Source organism: Bombyx mandarina, chromosome 23 (genome assembly GCF_030267445.1).
Source record: "Bombyx mandarina strain Sakado chromosome 23, ASM3026744v2".
In the NCBI taxonomy this organism is placed as follows: domain Eukaryota; kingdom Metazoa; phylum Arthropoda; class Insecta; order Lepidoptera; family Bombycidae; genus Bombyx; species Bombyx mandarina.
Window position 1 is genome coordinate 7727320 of NC_143229.1, and position 21961 is coordinate 7749280.

A 21961-nucleotide genomic window follows, 5' to 3' on the forward strand; every position below is an offset into this window, starting at 1 on the left:
ACTAGTCTAACGTTCGAGTTTGAAGGGTAAAAAAGCCCTCATTCAATACAATTGAGACTTCAACTTCATGGCGACTTTACTTTATACAATCTGAGCCGTGCGCCCGTTCGTCTTCTACTAGTAAAAATAAAATTACTCTTAATTAATAAGATAGAGTAGCTCTAAACAATTTAAACAATTAAAATTGTAAATGATGAAAATCCTCTAACGGGGTTTGAAACATTACAAACGACGGTTAAAAACAATAAATCTCACTCAATATCGTGTAATTATTCATTTTGATGTAGCTATTACGGAAATTACTTTGGCAAGACGAAAAATAGTAGAGACATTTGTAAAGTTTGTTTGTCTGTAGCTTGGTACAGCTTTTGACGATGGATGTTTGTGAAAAGGATCTTGGCAATTCTTTATAGAAACGGGTTCTTCGTTCTATTCGAACAAGTTTCCTCGAATTTTATTTATGTTCGTGTTCTTATTACAATGTTGACAGCAAATAACTTGACTCTTCGATAAATAAATGATTGTAACACAAATAAAGGGGGACAATAATAATACAACTACTATTAAAAATGAATACAATTGTTAAAATATTTATACAGATACTAGCGGACCTGACAGACGTTGTCCTGCATATACAAAATGAATGAAATGAATCATTCAAAAATTCATTCACAAAAATTCATTCAAGTATATCCAACCGTTTAGTTGCAGTATAGATAAATAACCTAGATACCGACTGCAGCGCCATCTGCCGGGCTGATTTGTGAATCTAAACCATCCAGGGTGCCACCCAAAGGCATACGAAAAAAATCATTCAAATCGGTCCAGCCGTTTAAGAGGAGTTCAGTGACGAACACACGCACAGAAGAAATATATATATGTTGGTACACGTCAGGGATGGCTGAGCGGTAGTTTCGTCATCACTCGTATTCGATTGAACTCAGTTTAGTAAATAAAACTTTTCAATAATAATTATTGAAACTCAACACACACAACTTTCACAATGACAGGATAAACCGACAGTTTCGTTGCACATACCGACAGACCGACTGACTGACTGACTGTCAGAGACTCACTGCTGAGACGGACGGAATCACTGTCTGACACGAATGACACGACTCTGTCCACGTACCGCCATTTTATACTGTGGCGTTACGGAGTCTACCCTTCATTTTGTGATATTTATCAAAACAACATTTCATCATTTAAAATAATAATCAAAACCACCGTCTTAATATTACTAAAAGTCGTTATCCACGACAACTAAAAGTCGTTATCCACGACATATATATAAAGATATTTCAGTCAGCCTAAATTATAATTCATTTAATTAATGATATCTATCACAATACTGTAAAATCAACGAGAGATCTGAAATAAGGGTCATTTAATTTAAATCATTGACGTATTTAGGATGTGCTAAGTGTATCGGTGAGATGTCGCAATCCATGGCTGACGTCCAAATATTTCACTAACCGTGTAGTTACTATTTTAGTTTATATGTAGTTTTCAAACTTGAACTTATATTTTTAGAACACATTCTGCTTTTTTCTCCAGCAGATCCGAACATAAAAATCAATCTGCCATTAAAATAAATTAACTCAACAACGGATCCTTCCGAAGATTTTGCGTAATCCAAAACCATCTACTTCGGTACAACATTTTCTGTGCTTTTTGCGAACTTTAGACATGATTATACCGACTTGTATGTGATCAAAAATATTTCAAAAATACTCAGAGTCATAAAATATTAAATGCCAGATAAAAATAAAATAAAAATGCCTTAATTATATTCCAGTGTATATAACTTTGAGGATTCTGTTACCTATAATTATAGTGTCTATTTAAAATTCACGAGGTTTTTTTCCTACAATACAACTGTATTTATTTTACATTTAAGTCAAAGCTTTTGCTTCTCCGCGGCTTCGGAGTTAGGAAATTATTAAAAGCAAAATGCAACTAGAACAGGTGTAGTTTCAGTTTTGAGTCTTCTTTGATTTTTAGGCTCTATAATTAGGTATTCAATTAGGCACCTTATTGTAAGGCACCTTAGGTATTCAATAGGAAATAGATAGAAGTATTATCTGATTAATACACTAGCACACTGAGATCGCCAACTTATATTTACAGGTGGTAGACCGCTTTGTGATACCACACAGTTATGTACCAGGACCTATTCCTACTGAGAAGCAGTAATGTGTATCAGCTTAGAGGGTGGGACAGCCATTATACTATTCAATTGAGTGAATACATGTAGCAGCGTTCACGTTAATGTTCGTGAGCTAATAATGCAAAAAAATAGTTAAAAAATCCGAAGAAATGCCTTCTCGAAAATATTGATACAACTTCTAATATATCTATCATTCCAGCGAATCCCTGCCACGGTTCGTTGTAACAAACGATATATTTACATTTTGTCGAAATGACCTGCGCGCCAACCCTCAAGCTTTGATAGTACTTACTCTGACAGAAACTTTCAATTAAGTGCCCGTAAGAATTGTACAAAGTTTCAAATCAATTAGAAAACGGACATATGAGTGCATGGGAAAATCAATTTACTTGTTAATGTTTTCGATTATATCATAAATTCAGACATTCAATTATGTGCATATATAGTTATGATCCTATATTAAGATAAAGTTTAACATTTCATACAATATACGGACGCAGACACGATAATACAACTCCGATCATTCGACATCTTTAAAAATGATAAAATCACTTTATTATTTGCAAAACAAATGCATTGCACTACTCGTCCTAATTACATATCTATTTTTACACAATCGAACTGGCAAAGTAATCGCTATAATGTATGCGAATGCGTTGGAAACAGCTGACAGACAAACACCGAAGTGACCCGTTCGTTGTATGCATGCTCCGAATGTGCTAGTGAATGTGTGTGGAACAAACAAAGTTCGGATGTGACGGATGTCCATTGAAATTCACAGCTCGTATTCCGGATTTACGTCAACCATGTCCGATAGAGGTGAGTATATTAATCTCATTGTAAATTTTGTATAAATTACCACGTATTTCAACGGTTTTGTTTTATAAATGCACTTATTTTTGTGAAGTATTTTGTTCTTAAGTCTTTACCTTAGTTTTTGGTTAATACATTATAAGTAAAATACATTTTTCACTCTTAGACATTAAGCAATAGTTTCAAAAATGGTAATCTCTAAATGAATCTAAAACTCAGGAAAATCTTATCTATTAATAAACCGATGCTAGTACTAGAGACTTTAATCAAACAGATTAGTGGCTGGATAAACTTCATTCAAACGTTCTATGAATAAACCGTGTATTTGTATAGGAAGTTAGTAAGAAATATCTTAAATTATATTGACACAATCAATGTTAACACGCACATTACAAGAGAGAGAAAAACAACAAATACTCTACTTGTTTGAGACTAAAATTATACATTCAAATAACCCGAATAAGCGCTGCTTAGAGTAGGTCTCCGAAGGTTTCGTACAAAGTTTATTATGTATATAGAGTATATAGAGTTCGTCGATCCCCGAAATCGGGAGCCTTAACAATTTTATTGAAGGTTTATTATGTCTCCGTGTACAATAAGTAAGTACATTAGATTTTGATGGGTTAACTTGCGAGTTAAAAAAATTAAAAATATGATTTAAACTGCCAACTATTTTAATTTGATTCACCTCAAAAATTTTGATAGTTTGATTTTATTTTATTTCAGATTTTAAAAGACTATATATATTTTTAGTACTGTAGTTTGTATTTTTCATTAGAAGTCGGTGCCCCTAGTGCAATCGTAACAAAAAAATTTAGACAAAAGAATTTTTTTTGCCTTTGTAAAGAGACGACGCTACGGCCCACCTGATGATGAGTGATTACCGTCGCTTATGGACCTCAGCAATGCCAGGGACAGAGCCAAGCCACTGCCTACCATTGCACACTAAAACTATAACAGTTCCATTGTCAATTAATTCAACCAATTGATAACATATACTAATAAATTATACTTAGCATAAAAAAAATATATTACTTAACTAATGTAGAGAAAAACTTAAAAAGTAACGGCTCTGAACAAGTGACTAGTGAAAACATAATCTTATATCACCACAATATCTTTGTTCAAAGTTAGTTTGTTTTCACTTCATAGGAAAGTACGTGATTGTAATTATAATTTTAATCTTCAACAATGGTGAAGCAGTGTTCCGGAACTTCGAAACTTTCAAGACTGTGATCAACGTTGGTGAGACGATTTGGATTAAATTATATTTGTAAAGTTTTACCCCTTTGCTGTTTTCGATTGATGCGTCAATGGAGCCATAAAATTTTTGTAATGTTTTAAGTAAGAAGTTGGACTAAAATTTATAAACGAATTTTACTTATTCAAATTCTTATAAATATATTGATATAGTTTATTTTATTTTCGAAATGGGTTAGCTATTTAATGTAATCAAAACGGATTAACCAAGATCTTATATTAGATACTTACAAGTTGCAAATATAATTGATATCTAGTATTTTTATTTATTCATTTTCGAAATGTTTTCTATCTGGCATTTATTTATATTATTATATTTAATAGTTTGCGAAGCTTCAAATACTTTAAGATTTTCGCATGCATTACTGTCTCAAAATTACCAATTAATTTATACAATATTTAAAGAAACCAATTCTTTTTTTGTTGTATGATTAATTTATTGAATAGCTAAGATATAAAGGTCAATGAATTACTGAAAAGACACTATCTATATTTGTAATGAGAAAAAAAATGTAGTTAAAGTATTTCTGTTGTTTTTTTTCTAATTTATTGTTCTAAAAATAATTGTGACAAGTCGCTAACTTGATTAATTTTCTTACCCGCAAAAGACTTGGGCATGCGCCTCACGTGTCAACAAAATTGTCAAAAATCTTGTCAACATAACAATAAGTTTCGCATGACCATTTCTAGGAGCAGTATTTCCTCCGAATACTGTGACAGAAGTTGCATTCGGTTCAGCTCTAGCTCGCGCTTCAATGGAAAGTGAACGCTATCATTATGTTCTGAAGGCTGTGTATGCTCCACACGGAGATAGTTTTGCAGCCTCTAAAGCTGGTATGTATAAGACTTTGTATCGAATACTTTTTGTGTTTCGACTTCCTGTGCTCAGTATACAATATTAAGCAACATTACGCTGCCCTTTTTTAAAATAATTAACGGATATTGGCAGAGTAACATAAATGTACATCTGATCTTAGCAATTATCGGTTCAAAAAGATAATACATCAATTTGAAAATGTGATGATGAAAGAATAGTAGTCTTGGCTCGAAAAAGCCAATTTCCGAACCTTAACTTCGTATTAGTATCTGGATCTGACTGAATCGGATTGAATATTATTATCATTCACTGAATTTTTGTGGCCATATTTATCTATAATACTTCTATCTATCTATGATACATTATAAACATTTCTTTTACTATATTCACTCATATAATGTAACAGTGTACTCGCATTTAGATGTTACACTTTCCCTTGTCATTTGAAAGGCATTAAATTACTGAAAATAATATCAAATACGAACTTGGGAGGTAAGTGCCTTGAGCATTTCCTCGTAGAGTGGAGCGTAAAATTCTTGTTTTTAATCTAGCACTGGGTCTGCCTACGCTTATTCATTGAAATTTACATTGATACTTTAGGTTTGAACCAGGGGGGTGCAACTCCCATACAAAGGAAAATAACATACAACTAGCGTCATCTTACTCCTGTGGCGACGTCATTTTTGTAACTTTTAGGCATTAATGATCTAATAAACTCACTAGATGGCAGATATGAGTTCTGACTCAATAAAAAATGTAGCGTACTTTGAAGCAGTGCTTCCACTTTTAGGGAATTCTCCCTTTTTTAGGGAAAAATAGCTGATATTTTGGATGATAAAGACAATTTAAAAAATACCAGGATTTAGGATATTTCGGGGTAAAAAGCAAAGCCTATACTAGTAACTGTTGTGAATTTTAAAATAAACGATAATTAAAGTAAAACAATGAACATTTTATTTTATGGAGAGAGAATGACATTAAGTCGAGTTGACAAGTAAAAGAATAAAACAGAGTTGTGTATAAAAACTATAAAGGTTTGATTCAACAGTAACCCTCTAGTAAAGTAAATCATAGATTAAGCCACTGCTTTTTCTTAGGGATTCCCCAGAATCCCCATAAGTATAATCCGCCAAATTTTTATTTACCTATTTTCGTTGATGTCACCAGAAGTTACTTGTATTGTAATATACAGGTACTTCATGTACCATGAAAGATTATCACGGTAATTTCATTTACGAAAACCTTGTAATTGTCATTTCACTTTTGCTAGCAGTTCCTTCTTCAAAGACTGAGGTGGAAAGATTATTCAGTGTTCTCAAATTTAAAAACTGACAAAAGAAACAGGCTTTCTAATGAAACCCTGAACGGCTTGCTTCATAGAAAGTTCCCAACTTTGCCAGCAAACAATTGCTCAATTTTAGAACCGAACAGTGTTAGGTTGTGCAGCAAAAGAATATAAAAGCAATGCGTCGACTTCCTTGAAAATTCTAATCCTATAGATCTATGATCTTCTGGGGGCGTTTATATTATATATACCTACATTAAATAATATGCTGTGGTTTATTTTCTGTATTTTATTTACGCTTTCTATATGAGTCGTCTATTATCAAAGGTGGCAATCTGTGCATTTGGACAAAAAAATTTTATTGATATGTCAATACAGATTTATTTGAATATAATCGTCTCCTTCAAAGAATACGGTTCAAAACCTGCATTAAATAAAGGTTAATAGTTAACCTGTTATTTATCTAAGATGTCGTTCCGAAGAGTTTTGTGACTGCCAATGGAATATAAAGTCAATAATTCGTTTTTCTGATTTACCAATCATTGTCCAAAAGTCAGATTGCCGGCTTTGATAATAGTCGACTCATATAAAGGATTTATGAAAGTTGTCTAGGAAATTTTAGGGTAAATTCAAAAGAAACTAGGGTAAAATGTGTTAAAAAAAACGTAAGTGGAAACACTGCTTTGAAGTTTTCAAAATTCTAGGGCCGTAAAACAATCTCAAAAAAAAAAAAAAAGTTTTCAAAATGTCGTAACGATTTAATTTTTTAAATCGTTTTTTTTTTGGTCTTGGTGTGAGTTATTTTACGTTGTAGTATTAATTTAGAGCAACTTTTAGCTTTATGAGAATATTAGACGATTAGACATTGAGAAACTCTGTTTTGAATTCTCTTTAGACATAACTTGGCTCCAATACTTTTTTCTTCGTTAGCGTTTCGTAAGCCTGTGTAACTATTTTCATTTCTTACAGAATGTTTATTATTAAAAATCAGCATGCCTCGAAGATCGAAAATGAAATGCTATTTCGGATGCCTTGATAACGGTGAGTTTACACTATTTTCCCGGTATATTATTTGCTAACATAATTATTATTCATAATATAATTAAATGAATTAGCACCAACTAATGGTCCTTCCTATTTCTGCTGCCTAGCTATCATATATGTTAAGTTTTGATCAAAACAGTCGGTATTAAGTCTCGTACTATCACACACACACCTCAGATAATAAAATTGTCTCGAGTGGGTGGAAGTATTTATGTTTTGCAACTCAGCGTATTATATGCTTATTGTCAAGTGGGCCCGAACTAGTTTTTTGGAATGATCAATCAGTCATGCTTTCCTGTTTAAATAAAATACAGCACAATTGATCTCACATCCAAAGTTAGATGATGGCATTCACGTTTTGTTTCCTGGTGTTTGATAACTAAGTTAAACCAAGTGGCCTGTGACCACGTTCATCCTTCTACCCAATATAAAATAATGTTTTTATTTTTGTAGACAAAGGTTTGATAATGACAAAATTTTATGGAAAAATTATAAGGAGCACTAAAATGTCTGAAACATGAAAATATTGATGCACTATATTTGAACCAGAACGTGTTATGTAATATATTAATTTGTAAGTAAGATTACATTAACACTAAATTTTTCATGGTCGTATTTTTTCAATATTTGTTACATACTTAAGATACTTTGTTTCTCCGTTTCAGAAGAGAAACTGATTCAGCAAGGAACGTGAACTCTCAAGGGATCTTAATTTTTTTTAAATATGTTTATAATTGATAAATTAATAATTGAAATAGTTCATAAGAACTAAATTGATGCCAATTTTGTTTTAAAATAGGTTGTTTAGTTCTTATAGTTATAGTATTACGTTTGAATAGTTGTAATTAGTAAGTTAGTAATATATGAAAATACTGATATAAATTTTTGTAAATAACCTTTTGTAAATTCTACGAGAAGATGATTTTAATTAATGATCAAAAGTCAACGGTCTTTAAAAGCATTATTTGCAATTATTTAGATTTACTGTGGAATATATTTGCTAAGTTGTGTTTTCTGTATGAGCAGATATAAATGAAAATGCCCAAACATGATTATGTTTCTTACATTTTCATTATGTGAAATCAATATGCTTGTGACTGAGTATATTAATAATTTATTAAAACTTAAGACAGCAACCCCTATGGCACTGCTGAAGTTTATAAGCACTGGTGACCATTTATCACGGGCCGGGTTGCGTGCTCGTCTGCTGTTGAGTGCAATAAAAATTTTCGAAACCCTTTCTATTATTTAGATGTAATATTAGTGTACATTTAATTTGGATTAAAAGATAAATTTACATTTTATGTTTGCATGTGTATGTTTATAATTCATTTGCATGTAACGAACACCAGTTTCTTTTTTAACAAAATGTAAACTAATGGTTTGTAATGAATGTAATTAACTTTAAGATGATTTTCTTTCAATCTGCTGTTTGTTTCATCTAGTATTACCAAAGCTAAAGCATCAGAAACGTCAGAATAGAAATAATTTAGATAGGGAATAAAAGTATAACTAATGTAATCATGTCTAAGATTACTATAAGCGTCATTAAGTACAAACTATCAATATTTAAGAGTACTTTAAATCATCATTACATTTTTTAAACATTTTTTGTTTTTCAAATCATGTAATAAAACGTTTGTGCAGAACAAAATGTCACATGTTATGAACATGATTGTGGGTTAATCGTTTCTTAAATTTCTAAATGTTTATAAGAATGCTAAGAATAATTTAGTATTCACTTTAGTGTGTGTATTATCTCTACAATGCTAGTATAAATGACAATTATTGTATGACGAAGCATAGGTACTGTTTATAGATGTAATATTTTCATACAAGGTCATGATCTGTCACGATCAACTTTAAGCAAGAACTGCTATAGTTAAGAAACAAATTTATTAAATTTAATTCAAATTGTCTACTATGTTTGTAATGGAAAGCTGACATGTTTATATTTCGCACAAATGACTTAAGTGACATTGAATGATTTGATTATCTAGACTTAATTAACTTTTAGATAACTTTCGATTTAATGTTATTAAGTACTCTAGTAGGATTAATCTAGAGGAGTTATTGTTATTCGAAATTTTATACAATTGTACGTTCATACTATCTTTTAACAGTAAATTGTTTGTAATATAGGGAAATTAAATAGCTTACAGAGAATTACAGCTTTTTATTTAAAAAAACTGTTTTCTCTCTGTATGAAAAGGTCTTATCGATTAGAATGCTGAACACAATCAAACGTTCTTTAATATTTCATAAGTACTACCGGGAATTTCAGCGATTCTAAACGATAAGATTTTTTCATAAAGAGAGTTAATTATAAAAAATATTAAAATTACTAAAAAAGCCACCTGGTGGGGGGTAGGGAGATTAATAATCGACAGCAGCGACGCCTGCTGTCCTGGGCTCTAACTAAAGCAAAAATAAAAATGAGAGTTGCGCATCTATCTCAAATATATTAAGTGTATAATCTATGCATTAGACACATAAAGAGCATTTTTGCAATATTAAAATATAAAAAGATATAAAAATAATGGTGAAGCAATAGCTTTAAATGTTGTTTCTCTATATAAGAGCAACTCAATTGCTATAGTTTTACAAAGCTAAACTGTATTTTGATACAAATAAAATAATACATTATAAATATAATTGAAATTTATAAATATAATATTGTTTACACAATACATTAAATTTAATCAAGACCGATAATGTATTTGCTTTGATTTAAAGTGTTTCTATATAAAATGTAAACGTGGCTAAAACGTGGGCCGTAAGCCAATTAATGGCATAAGAGATTAAATTTCATTGATATCCAAACCGTTGAGAGACTTAATAGATTTAAGATGATGAAGATAGATAAATGAAGAGGATTGCCATGGTGTTCAAGTTATGGTATAACAGATTATTAACTCTTAAAACCCGAGCAATGCCCAAGCTGTCTATGAATTCGTTCAATGCTCCCTGTAATACCAGTAACAATATCTTATATATTTATTCGTATTTTTATTTTATATATTTATTCGTATTTAATTAAAAATTTGCAGCTTGTGAATTGATAAGTCAGGGTGTCATAGCTATATTTGGTCCCACTGATCCGATTTCGGCTTCCGCTGTCGAAGCACGATGCCGTTCTGCAGGAATTCCTCATATTCAGGTAAAATTATTTAATATTCCAAAAGCAGTCGACGTCGCCCCAAACACGTCATTTCGGATTCTCCCGATCCACCAACGGTGCTTTTAGGTACCTCAAGCACCGGTCACCGTTCTTGTCGAACCCGTCGCTTGCGACGAAGGGCTCGACGAGTAAGTTAACCCTCAGACACAACCCGCTGAGTTTCTCGCCGGATCTTCTCAGTGGATCGCGTTTCCGATCCGGTGGTAGATTCTGCGAAGCACAGCTCTTGCTAGGGTTCGTGCTAGCAATGTCCTCAGGTTTGAGCCCCGTGAGCCTACCTACTAGTTAAGGTTCCGCTGAAATAGCCTTTCAAGGCTTAGGTAGGGAAATAATAATAATAATAATAATAATATTCCAGTTTGAATTTCAAAAGGACTTTAAAACTAGTTATCTTAGACTTTTATCTTTAAGACTAAGCAGCAGTGTTACTTTAGTACGTTCATAAGTTTTTGTTATTTCATTAAAACTCAAAATTCTGATGTAATTATTTTGATATCCGTTTTCCAAATCCATTTACTAATTTTAGGCTAATTGGCGTCCACCTCCGGTCCGTGGTCTAGAGCGTCCGTCGCCGCCTGGTATTAATTTGTATCCAGAGGCAGTAGCCTTGTCGAAAGCCATTGCAATATTCATTAAAGATAGCGACTGGACTACGTACACTTTACTTTATGATGATGATCAAGGTATAACGGTCTACAAATAGAATTAGTGACGATAATACAATTTATACAAACAATACCTACTTCCTTTTCTACTAAATCTTGATTGATTTATGGCGCAACTTTGTCGAGATAAGATGACAATAGTTTTATCTTAGTTATTAGTGCTATCGTTGATCAAGTTCACGACCTCTTTTAAGTGATTACCAGTATTGACAGACATTACGGTGTGAAAGCCAATTCTATTTTATAACATCTTCAAACTGGAACGTATGACGACTTTATGGCATAAGTAACAAATATAGTGGTTTCTATTCATACAGGCATACTTCAACAGCTTTAAAAAAAATATTATAACGAATTTCATCAAATAATAATATTAAATATATGTTATAAGGCTTAATAAGACTACAGGAGATATTAAAGCATGCTGATTCGGAAGTGAAGTGGCTGGTAAGAAAACTTGCTCCTGGCGAAGACAACCGTACGTTATTAAAAACTTTGAAAGCCACTGGCGAAACTCGAGTCATACTCGACTGCCCAGCTCATCGAGTACTCGATTACCTTCGACAAGCTCGTGAAGTTAATTTCTTCGAAGATTACATGGTAATTTTCGGTTTCTTAATCATCTTGTTCTTTGTGTCGATCTTGAATGATGGTCCTGTCAATTCTGAATATTTTTTTCATTAAACCCTCTGCCTGTCTTTTGTAAGTCCTTCTTTATGACATCAGACATACGGAGACCGAAGCTATTAAATTTGATCTAGCATTTGTGTTCTGCATGATTTTTTCCTTCGACTTCTACAGTAAGTTTTTCTAAGCCATTAGGATCGCTAATTGCCACAAAGTAGCTGAGAATTCATTAAAGTGCGCGTTTTTGTTACATCTCCAAGATTACACAAAAACAAACTACTTATTTGAATGTTATCTTTTCTACTTTTACAGAGCTATATCCTTACTTCCCTCGACGCTCATACACTTGATCTAGAGGAGCTGCGATATGGATTATCAAATGTAACCTGCTTAAGAATCTTTGATTATTCAGATGCTAGAACTAAGTCCTATTTAGCTGACTGGAAAGTGAGAGTAACACCTGATATAAAAATACCAGTTCAACCACAACAAATAACAGTACGTACATTTCACACGTACGATTCATTGAATACTAGTTGAAACATATTTTGTGACAATCTCGAGCAATTCAATACTACACAGGTTGAAACAGCTTTAGCAAGTGATGCAGCGCGGTTGATCACAGACGCCGTGGAGAGTGCTCCAGAAGAATTCAAAATTGAAGCTAAGCCAATTGAGTGTGGCTCTGAAGACAAATGGGAAATAGGAGAAGATTTCCTTAATCACATTTTAACGGTAACCACGTTATTTTGAAATTGAAAATTACGTCTCAAAACATATTTAAAATATTTGTTTATACTCTTACAGAATCCAATTGTCGGAATCACGAATACAATAACAGTTGATAACACTACAGGTGACCGAACAAAGTTCAATGTAGAAATTTTAGAACTGTCCAATAGTGGTTTCGCCAGTATAGCACAATGGAATTCTGATACAAACTTCGTATACTTTCGAACAGACAGCGAGTCGAAAGAACGTTTAGCTGAGAAATGGCAGAACAAAACATTCAAAGTCGTTTCTCGGATCGGTGCTCCTTATTTAATAGAGAGAACTCCACCGCCAGGTGAGACCTACACAGGCAATGACCGCTACGAGGGTTATTCAAAAGATTTAATACATGAAATTTTAAAAGAAAGTTTGAAATTGAATTATGAAATTGAGATCGTACCAGGAAACGGGTACGGCTCATACAATAAAGATACTAAGAGTTGGGATGGACTAATAGGGCAGTTGTTAGAACGAGTACGTTATATTTTTATATCTGTAGAAGGGTACTTTTGGCTCACCTGGTATTAAGCTGTACTAACTAAATCTAATTACCACCACAACTGCCACCTACAATTATTTAGTTTGGTTATTACATTATTTTGATTATATGTTTTAAGGTAGACGAAATCACGTGATAATAGTGTCTAAAGTAGGCTATGGCTATCGATTATGATAACCAGATGGACCATTAATCCTTCTACGCAACCTAAGTTTAAAAAAAATACTATTATATTTTTTAGCTTCACTTCAATTTACTAATCTTTACTTTCAATTCTAGAAAGCAGATTTAGCAATATGCGATTTGACGATAACATACGAACGAAGATCTTATGTTGACTTTACAACTCCGTTTATGACTTTGGGCATTTCGATTTTATATTCGAAGCCAATCCCTCCGGATCCAGAGCTATTTTCCTTCCTAAAGCCCTTTTCTGTCGATGTATGGATTTATATGGGAGCAGCTTATTTATTGGTGTCTTTACTACTTCACATTTTAGCCAGGTTAAAACAATTGAAAACTATTATAATCGAAATTTTAGATTTCTTTAAACTTTAAATTTTAAATATTTTCCGATGCATAGTTGAAAGTTTTATCGTGTTTCTTGTTATTTATTATTTTGTTATTTAAATTTCAAGCCAACTATGTTTCTTTCGTGAGGTTTTCTCGGAAACACGTTATTTTTTTAACCGATGGTAGCATTTACATCACGATATCAAGTCGAATCATATGTTTTGATATTGAATTTGTTTCGTATTTCTTGCTTATTAGTTTTTAATGTTTTCTTCAGACTGGCTCCAAATGATTGGGAAAATCCTCATCCGTGTGATAAATCACCAGAAGAACTAGAAAATATCTGGCACATCAAAAACTCTTGTTGGTTAACTATGGGTTCAATCATGACTCAAGGCTCAGACATTTTGCCTAAGTGAGTATAACTAATTTGGCAATGTTATTTTTGCACTCTGCAGATAAACGAATTCACGTACTTCAAGAGATGAGGCCGAAGTCTCAGTTTTTACAGACTTTTCACCCTTAAAACTTAAACGCCAAATTGCTTTGTGACAATTATAAGCAGACTAGCACCAGTTGTGAGGTCACAACGCGTCATCAAGGGTTCGAATGCGTTAAGAATGTGCTATCAATTTCGTAAATTGTAAAATGTAGTTTTGGTTCCGTTATTTCAATAATTTGAATTGTTTAAAAAGAGGACACACCCGCAAAATAAACATTACACTATTGCTGACCGGTTAATTCTTCTTCTTTATTTCAGGGGCTATTCCACGAGGTGGGTTTGCGGGATGTGGTGGTTCTTTGCTCTTATCATGTGTTCGTCATACACCGCCAATCTCGCTGCCTTCTTAACTAACGCTGCAATGGACGATTCAATTAAAAATGTTGAAGACTTAGCTTCACAAACCAAAGTTAAATATGGAACTTTATTTGGTGGTTCCACTTACTCATTTTTCAAGGTATTTAACCTTGTATTTCATGTCATCGAATATATGACAAAGTATTGGTAGCGTATTTTTGTCACAAACAGAAACATTGACACAACACCCAAAAATCGATTAATATAAATAAAACAAAAGTCAGCCGTCACGGCATGTCAAAGATCAAAACCGATGGTGGAATTTAATTTTTTGTTTTTTTATTGGTAAGATGTGTAGACAAGCTCACGACCCACCTGGTTTTAAGTAGTTACCGAAGCCCATAGACATCACTTACGCATATGCTGCCGCTCATTTTGAAACACAAGTTCTAAGGTCTCAGTTTTTACAGTACCCCACGGCTGTCCCAGCTTTCAAACCTTAAGTTTTCTGTATTAAAATGTGTGTATCGCAAATCGCATTTATTTTACAGAACTACTTCGATAATGGTCAATAATAAAGAACTTTGATCCTGATATAATCGCTTAATTTAATATGAATCCAACGGGCGTCTCATATACGTACGCTTCAGAAGCTAACAATTTCTTAGAACTATTTGATGATAGCGCTTTGTCTTTTTGGGGATTTAAATGATGATTTCTGTGAGACGGCCTCTTCTCTTATAGAAATAAAGCGGTTTACTCAGTTTATAAAATAAACAATTAAAAAACAATCGAACTTGTATACTATGATCAGAAAATGACAATGACAAAATGATTTTAGCGATCAAATGTAACCACGTATAGAAAAATGTGGGGCACCATGGAATCCGCTCGTCCTTCGGTTTTCGTAAAGAACAACGACGAAGGCGTCGAAAGAGTACTTAAAAGCAGAAGAGGTTACGCCTATTTCATGGAATCAACTGCTATTGAATACCAGTTAGAGCGTCATTGTGAACTAATGCAGATCGGCGACCCTCTTGATTCAAAAGGATACGGAATCGCAATGCCGTTTTGTAAGATAGTTTCCATTAATTCATTTCAGAAATTTCTTATTAAAATGATGGATAGACTGTACAAAAATGTGAATGTATCAACATTAAAAAAAAACGAACAGAGAAAAATAGTCCCGGAATGCTATCAAAATGAAATTTATTTTTCAGTCTCTTCATACCGTGGTGCCGTCGATAACGCTGTACTAAAATTAGCTGAAAGCGGGAAATTGGTGGAGATAAAAAATCGTTGGTGGAAATTGCCTCCCGAAGAAGCTTGCGTTGTTAGTTTTTAATAATTTTTCACACAAATGGTTAATTTACGATAAAAAAAGTTTCGTTTTGCTTAAATTTACATTTAAATTATTTAACATTAACCTGAAGAAATACTAAAATTATTACTAGAGTTTAATATACGACTTTTTTTTTATTGCTTAGGTGGGTGGACGAACTCACAGACCACCTGGCGTTAAGTGGTTGCTGGCGCCCATAGACATCTATAACGTAAATGCGCCACCCACCTTGAGATATAAGTTCTAAGGTGTCAAGTATAGTTACAACGGCTGCCCCAGCCTTCACACCGAAACGATATTTGAGATAAAGCAAATACTTTTTTACTTTACATTGTTTACCGTTGCCCATAGACGTCAATACCAGGACAGCAACCAAAGAAGCGACTATAACGATAAAATAACGGTCGAATGTGAGATTTGCTTATAGATTTTCGCTCCTAATCACCGAATCAATAGAATGGCAATACACAGGTTAATACCCATTTGAAATGTATCATATGGCACCTTTAGGATTGAAGTGGCATAATCCAAAATTCTTGTTCTTTGGCAAACGCCAAAAATATAAATGTAGATTGCATTTTTTTTACTTTTTATATTTTAATACTTTAAGGTATGCATTTGATTTAAAAGAGACGTAAAGAGTACGTTTATCCTTTTTTAGAGTAAACGTGACTACATATAGTATATATATGTGGGAATATTTAGGTGTAACCATTGGCCACACCGACCTGACAGATGACAGATGGTGCATGAAGTATAAGGGACAGATTGATTAAGACGAAATAAGAAAAGACGTATATTTTTGTGAACTGATGATTAAATAAAATTTAACAAATTCGCTAATTTCATTGTGCACCGCGATCCCACAAAACTTTGGGGGCTCGTCCGGGATCGAAATCGACATCGAGATCGGTGATCAGTGTACAAAAGTTACGAACAAAGACTACGCACACGGGAAAAAGTGAGGGTATTTTCACATTTAAAATTTCACGTGAAGACGTTTACAAAGAATTCTATTGATAGTAAAATGCCTCGGAAGGGTGCTAAAGAAGACGAAGAATGCTTTGCCGAACCTGCTCCACAAATTTCCTTCTGCGAATTAGAAAAATCTATGACTGCATTTTCTAGTGACGATGCATACGGCGTGGATACGTTTATAAAGGATTTTGAAGATATCGCTAATCTCATGCAATGGACAGGCATTGAAAAACTGATCTACGCAAAAAGGCTTTTGAAGGGGACAGCAAAATTGTTCCTGAGATCTTTGACTGGTACGACTACATGGGAATTTTTGAAAACGGGATTAAAAGAGGAATTTGGACTACATCTGAACAGCGCAGCCATTCACAAGACCATATCAAATAGGAAGATGAAACCAGGTGAAACCTACCAACAATATTTTTTGCAACTCAAAGAACTAGCAGTACTCGGAAATATTGAAGATGACGCCCTAATGGAATACATCATTGATGGCATCCCTGACAATGAAATGAATAAAACTATACTATATGGAGCTTCCAACATCAAAGAATTTAGGAAAAAACTTGATTTATATGCTGAAATAAAGAAGAAATGTCGAACGTCAAACAAAGCTTATAATCAATCAACAACATCCAAGCCTACAACATCTGGATGGAAGAAACCATTACATAAGAAGAGATGTTTCAACTGCAGAGACCTAGATCATGAATCTTCAGGCTGCTCTAAAGGAATAAAGTGCTTCCGTTGTAATGACTTTGGACATAAGTCAACTGACTGTCCCAAAAATATAAAGAAGACTCTAGAAATAAAATGTAACAAGAAGAATGATAGCCAAGCACCCTACAAAAAAGTTATGATCAATAATGTTATGGTAAAATCACTTATTGACACTGGCAGTGATGTGAATCTAATGAATGAATCTACATTTACTCAAATACATGGCGACACTTGTAACTACCATCCTGATTTAGTACAAAGCCTGACAGGCATTGGTGACTGTGAGGTACATACAAGAGGCTCATGTACTCCAAGAATTGAGATTGATGGTTGCCAATGTGAAGCAACGTTCTATATCATCGAAGATGACAAAATACCAGTTGATGTAATAATAGGGAACCCAATATTACAGGACATAGAACTCAGTTTTAAGTCTGGTGTTATTTCTGCTAAAAGAATTTTACAAGTCACAATGTTAAAGGATCAGGCTGAGGAACCAATGATTATAGGAAATTTCAAATATAAAGATCAGATTGAGAAAATACTGACAGAATATGACCCTGGAAAATGTTGTAAAGAATCCAAAGTTGAATTAAAGTTATTACTTACTGATGAAACCCCAGTGTACCAGAATCCACGACGACTATCACCTTTAGAACTAGAAATTGTAGATGGGTTCACAAAATTTACATGGATTTACCCAACAAAGACTTTGTCCACTGATGAAGTTATTGACAAACTGAAGATTCAACAACAGACTTTTGGTTCACCACAGAGGATTATTAGTGACAGAAGTACCTCCTTTACATCCAACACTTTTAAAGAATTTTGTGAAACTGAAGGAATCACTTACATCACATTATTACTCCTGGCCAACCTAGAGGCAATGGTCAGGTTGAGAGAGTCCATCAGATAATAATTGATGCTCTAAGTAAATTATCAGCAGATGATCCCACCAAGTGGTACAAACACATCAGTAATATCCAGAGATGCTTAAATGGTTCATTTCAAAGAAGCATTAAGATGTCACCCTTTGAATTACTGACAGGAGTCAAAATTAATAATAAAAATGAAGCTATCTACAATTTAATTAATGAAGAGAAACTTAAATTTTTCTGTGATGAAAGAGAAGACTTGAGGAAGAAAGCAAGGGAGAACATACAAAATATTCAAGATGAGAATAGAAGAAATTTTAACCGAAGACGAAGAAAACCCAGGGAATATGAAGTAGGAAATCTTGTTGCTATCAAGAGGACACAATTTGTGCAAGGCTACAAACTGCATCCAAGATACTTAGGACCTTATGAAATCGTGAAAAAGAAGAGGAACGACCGTTATGATCTCCAGAGGATTGGTCAAGGTGAAGGACCCCATCACACCAGTAGCTCCGCTGATATGATGAAACCTTGGGTTGCTGATGCTGTCGAGTACGAGTCATCTGGGACAGACGACTGAGCAGGACGGCCGTGTGGGAATATTTAGGTGTAACCGTTGGCCACACCGACCTGACAGATGACAGATGGTGCATGAAGTATAAGGGACAGATTGATTAAGACGAAATAAGAAAAGACGTATATTTTTGTGAACTGATGATTAAATAAAATTTAACAAATTCGCTAATTTCATTGTGCACCGCGATCCCACATATATGTGTGTATGTAACCAACCAAAAATCTTCAGAAGAGCTTTAAATGAAGACCTTTGCGGTAGGGATACTGGTAGTAGGACCTCTTGAGTCCGCACGGGTAAGTACCACCACCCTGCCTATTTCTGTCGTGAAGCTGTAATGCGTTTCGATTTGAAGGGTGAGACAACCGTTGTAACTATACTGAGACCTTAGAACGTATATCTCAAGGTGGGTGGCGCATTTACGTTGTAGATGTATATGGGCTCCAGTAACCACTTAACATCAGGTGGGCTGTGACATCATCCACCCATCTAAGCAATAAATAAATAAAAAGGTAGCATCTTGGCTCTGGCTCTGCTGGCATTACTAATGTCCATGAGCGATGGTAACCATCTGGTAGGCCTCATACTCGTCTGCCCGTGAAACAGCTGGTATTAGCCGTACTTGGGGAAAACCCATGCCCAGCAGTACGTCCAGCAGTAAGCAGGATTCTTTCATCTAGTGATGATATCAATTAAAAATTACGGCCTGCCTCAGTTTTATACGAGCAATCTGAAATATTATAAATACATTTGCTTTGTAGACGGAAAAGAAAGCTGATACCGGTATGAGTCCATTAGGCGTCGATAATGTGGGTGGTGTATTTGTTGTGCTGGGAATCGGATGCGGGATAGCAGCAGCAATGGGCATCTTTGAATTCTTATACCACGTTAGGGAAGTTGCTATAGAACAAAAGGTAAGACATAAACAAGCAAATATCTCTATAGCCAGCACTCTAATGATTTAACTGTACCACATTCAATAAAACTGATTTTGCAAGTTATGTTTTTGAAAATTTGTGACAATGAAAAAATGAAGTGAAAATTGTGAAAATTTGTGTGTGCGATTTGTGCTTACTGGTGGTAGAACCTCTTGTGAGTCCTCGCGGGTAGGTACCACCACTCTGCCTATTTCTGCCGTGAAGCTGTAATGCGTTTCGGTTTGAAGGGTGGGGCAGTCGTTGTAACTATACTTGAGACCTTAGAACTTATATCTCAAGCTGAGTGGCGCATTAACGTTGTAGATGTTTATGGGCTCCAGTAACCACTTAACACCAGGTGGGCTGTGAGCTCGTCCACCCATCTAAGCAATAAAAATAAAAAAACACTAAATTGTAAAGCAGTACTTACAATCCATTTCATAAACCAATGCACTACAGTAATTAACTATTTCTGTTTAATAGATGACCCAGTCAGAAGCATTCTGGGCAGAATTGAAGTTCGCCTTAAGTTTCTGGGAAACAGAAAAGCCGGTAAAGCACTCACGACCATCTTCCTCGGCATCCGAATCGAATCCAGTTTCCAGAGCTTCGTCGGTACTAAGATCGGCAGCGGATCTTTTCCACGTAGATTTATTCAAGAATCACAGTTAAATGAATTTCAACTAAGAAACAAACAATTAAGAAAAATATCTAGACTACTGAAAGAAGATTATTTTTGTAGTTTTTTTCATGCTCCTAATACATAGAAAGTATACAGAATACAAAAAATAAATAATTTTTAGTAAAACAAATGGTAGTAAATCCACAATGCGCCCTTTGAAGACCTAACAATGGTAAATCTACATCGCATGTAGAGTAAAACCTATTGCTTCTTTATCTAATAACCGGATGTAAACTGTTCTTTAATGATACTGAAACCATAAAAGTCTTGAATAATATTAAACTATTTTCTTGTGCAGTCATATTTTTGAGCAATAAAAAAATGCTATATTTTAAGCTATTGCATAGATTTTATCGCGGGCCTTGAGCGCGGCTTGAGAGCGGAATCGTGAAATTCCGTAACGAAAAAAACCTTCCACCCCTCACTACACCTACTATGTAGCTCGCGTTTAACACATTTACACGTTGCGCTTGTGTAGTGTTTAAAGTAAGAAGTCTAAACACCGATTTATGTACTATGAAAATATGTGATATAATTTCGTGGGTAACGAATAGCACGACTCAGCTTTTGCGTCAAGCGCCATCTATCGGCGACAAACGGAATTGTAAAATAGAAAATTATATCACATTACAATGTGTTGGGCGTGCCATTTTCTATCGCTTAGTCGAAGAATTTTATTACTACTCATACTACTCATTCAGTGATTGGAGTGGCATTAAAAATAAACTAGATAAACCGTTGATTCTGGGCGAATGAGAGTTAGAACTAGCATCCAAAGGCGTGTCTCTATCCCATGTAGCGCCCTCTAGTGAGTGCGCGGTCAAAATGGAATACTCACAATGCAGCAGATTCATTGAAAGTTAGCCCACTGAGTTTCTCGCCGGATCTTATTTTATTGTTGTTTTAATATTAAATTATTATTGTCGATTTATAATTGCATAAGTTGATAAAAAATGCTATGCAATAGCTTCACCGCGGCAGTCTCCGAGTGCCCACGTCTTTTTTTTTTATAATGGCGGATATCAGCGACAACCTCTTGGCCCGACTGACGTTTAGCTGTTAGCGAAAGTCATAAACACGAACGATATCCAAGCAACGACTATCTTGCTCTTCAAACCAAATTGTTTGGCAGAAAAAATCGGCTGAATAGTGGTAAATATCCGTGTTAAAACGATTAGAATACACTCTTCCGCCAAGTATTCAAGACTGAAAAATCCTCGGAAAATTAAGGAATTTTACCAAAGTACCTATGAGGGAATAGTCATACTATTGTGCATTTCACTTTAGAGCCTCCATAACGACTCATCCCTATTTATTATGTATCGGGAATAAACTTAATGACTCTTTTTTTCTTAATTTGTGCACATAAATTGTTAAAAAAATAATAATAATAAATAAATAAATAATAATAATTATACCTTTAGTAAAA

General features: G+C 34.1%; 1 protein-coding gene and 1 long non-coding RNA gene across 4 annotated transcripts; both read left to right on the forward strand.

Annotated features, from left to right (window-relative positions):
- The first annotated feature begins 2576 nt into the window (after positions 1-2576).
- LOC114245561 (glutamate receptor ionotropic, kainate 2) lies at positions 2577-21906 on the forward strand. 2 transcript variants are annotated; one of them, XM_089737779.1, is made up of 16 exons: positions 2580-2989; positions 4136-4228; positions 4934-5077; positions 10440-10549; positions 11097-11253; positions 11627-11835; positions 12175-12360; positions 12445-12597; positions 12670-13107; positions 13412-13635; positions 13923-14060; positions 14406-14604; positions 15286-15517; positions 15665-15777; positions 19695-19847; positions 20334-21906. In XM_089737779.1, exons 1-16 carry the CDS (start codon positions 2932-2934, stop codon positions 20520-20522), a joined length of 2796 nt encoding a protein of 931 aa, XP_089593905.1. In that variant the 5' UTR covers positions 2580-2931; the 3' UTR covers positions 20523-21906. The 2 variants fall into 2 exon arrangements, with proteins under 2 accessions (XP_089593906.1, XP_089593905.1); XM_089737780.1 differs by lacking the exons at positions 15665-15777; positions 20334-21906 and having other exon boundaries at positions 2577-2989; positions 19695-19841.
- Positions 5668-9555, forward strand: LOC149500160 (uncharacterized). Of its 2 annotated transcripts, XR_016325254.1 has the most exons (4): positions 5668-7138; positions 7315-7386; positions 7843-7963; positions 8055-9555. It is a non-coding gene; the product is annotated as an uncharacterized LOC149500160 (long non-coding RNA). The 2 variants fall into 2 exon arrangements; XR_016325253.1 differs by having other exon boundaries at positions 6307-7386.
- Positions 21907-21961: the final 55 nt, after the last annotated feature.

Excerpts from the sequence above, each read along its gene's own strand:
- LOC114245561 (XM_089737779.1), top strand. The coding sequence starts at position 2,932 with ATGTCCATTGAAATTCACAGCTCGTATTCCGGATTTACGTCAACCATG. Across the intron at positions 13,108-13,411 it reads TAGGGCAGTTGTTAGAACGA|AAAGCAGATTTAGCAATATG; the intron begins GTACGTTATATT and ends TTTCAATTCTAG. Across the intron at positions 14,605-15,285 it reads CCACTTACTCATTTTTCAAG|CGATCAAATGTAACCACGTA; the intron begins GTATTTAACCTT and ends AAATGATTTTAG.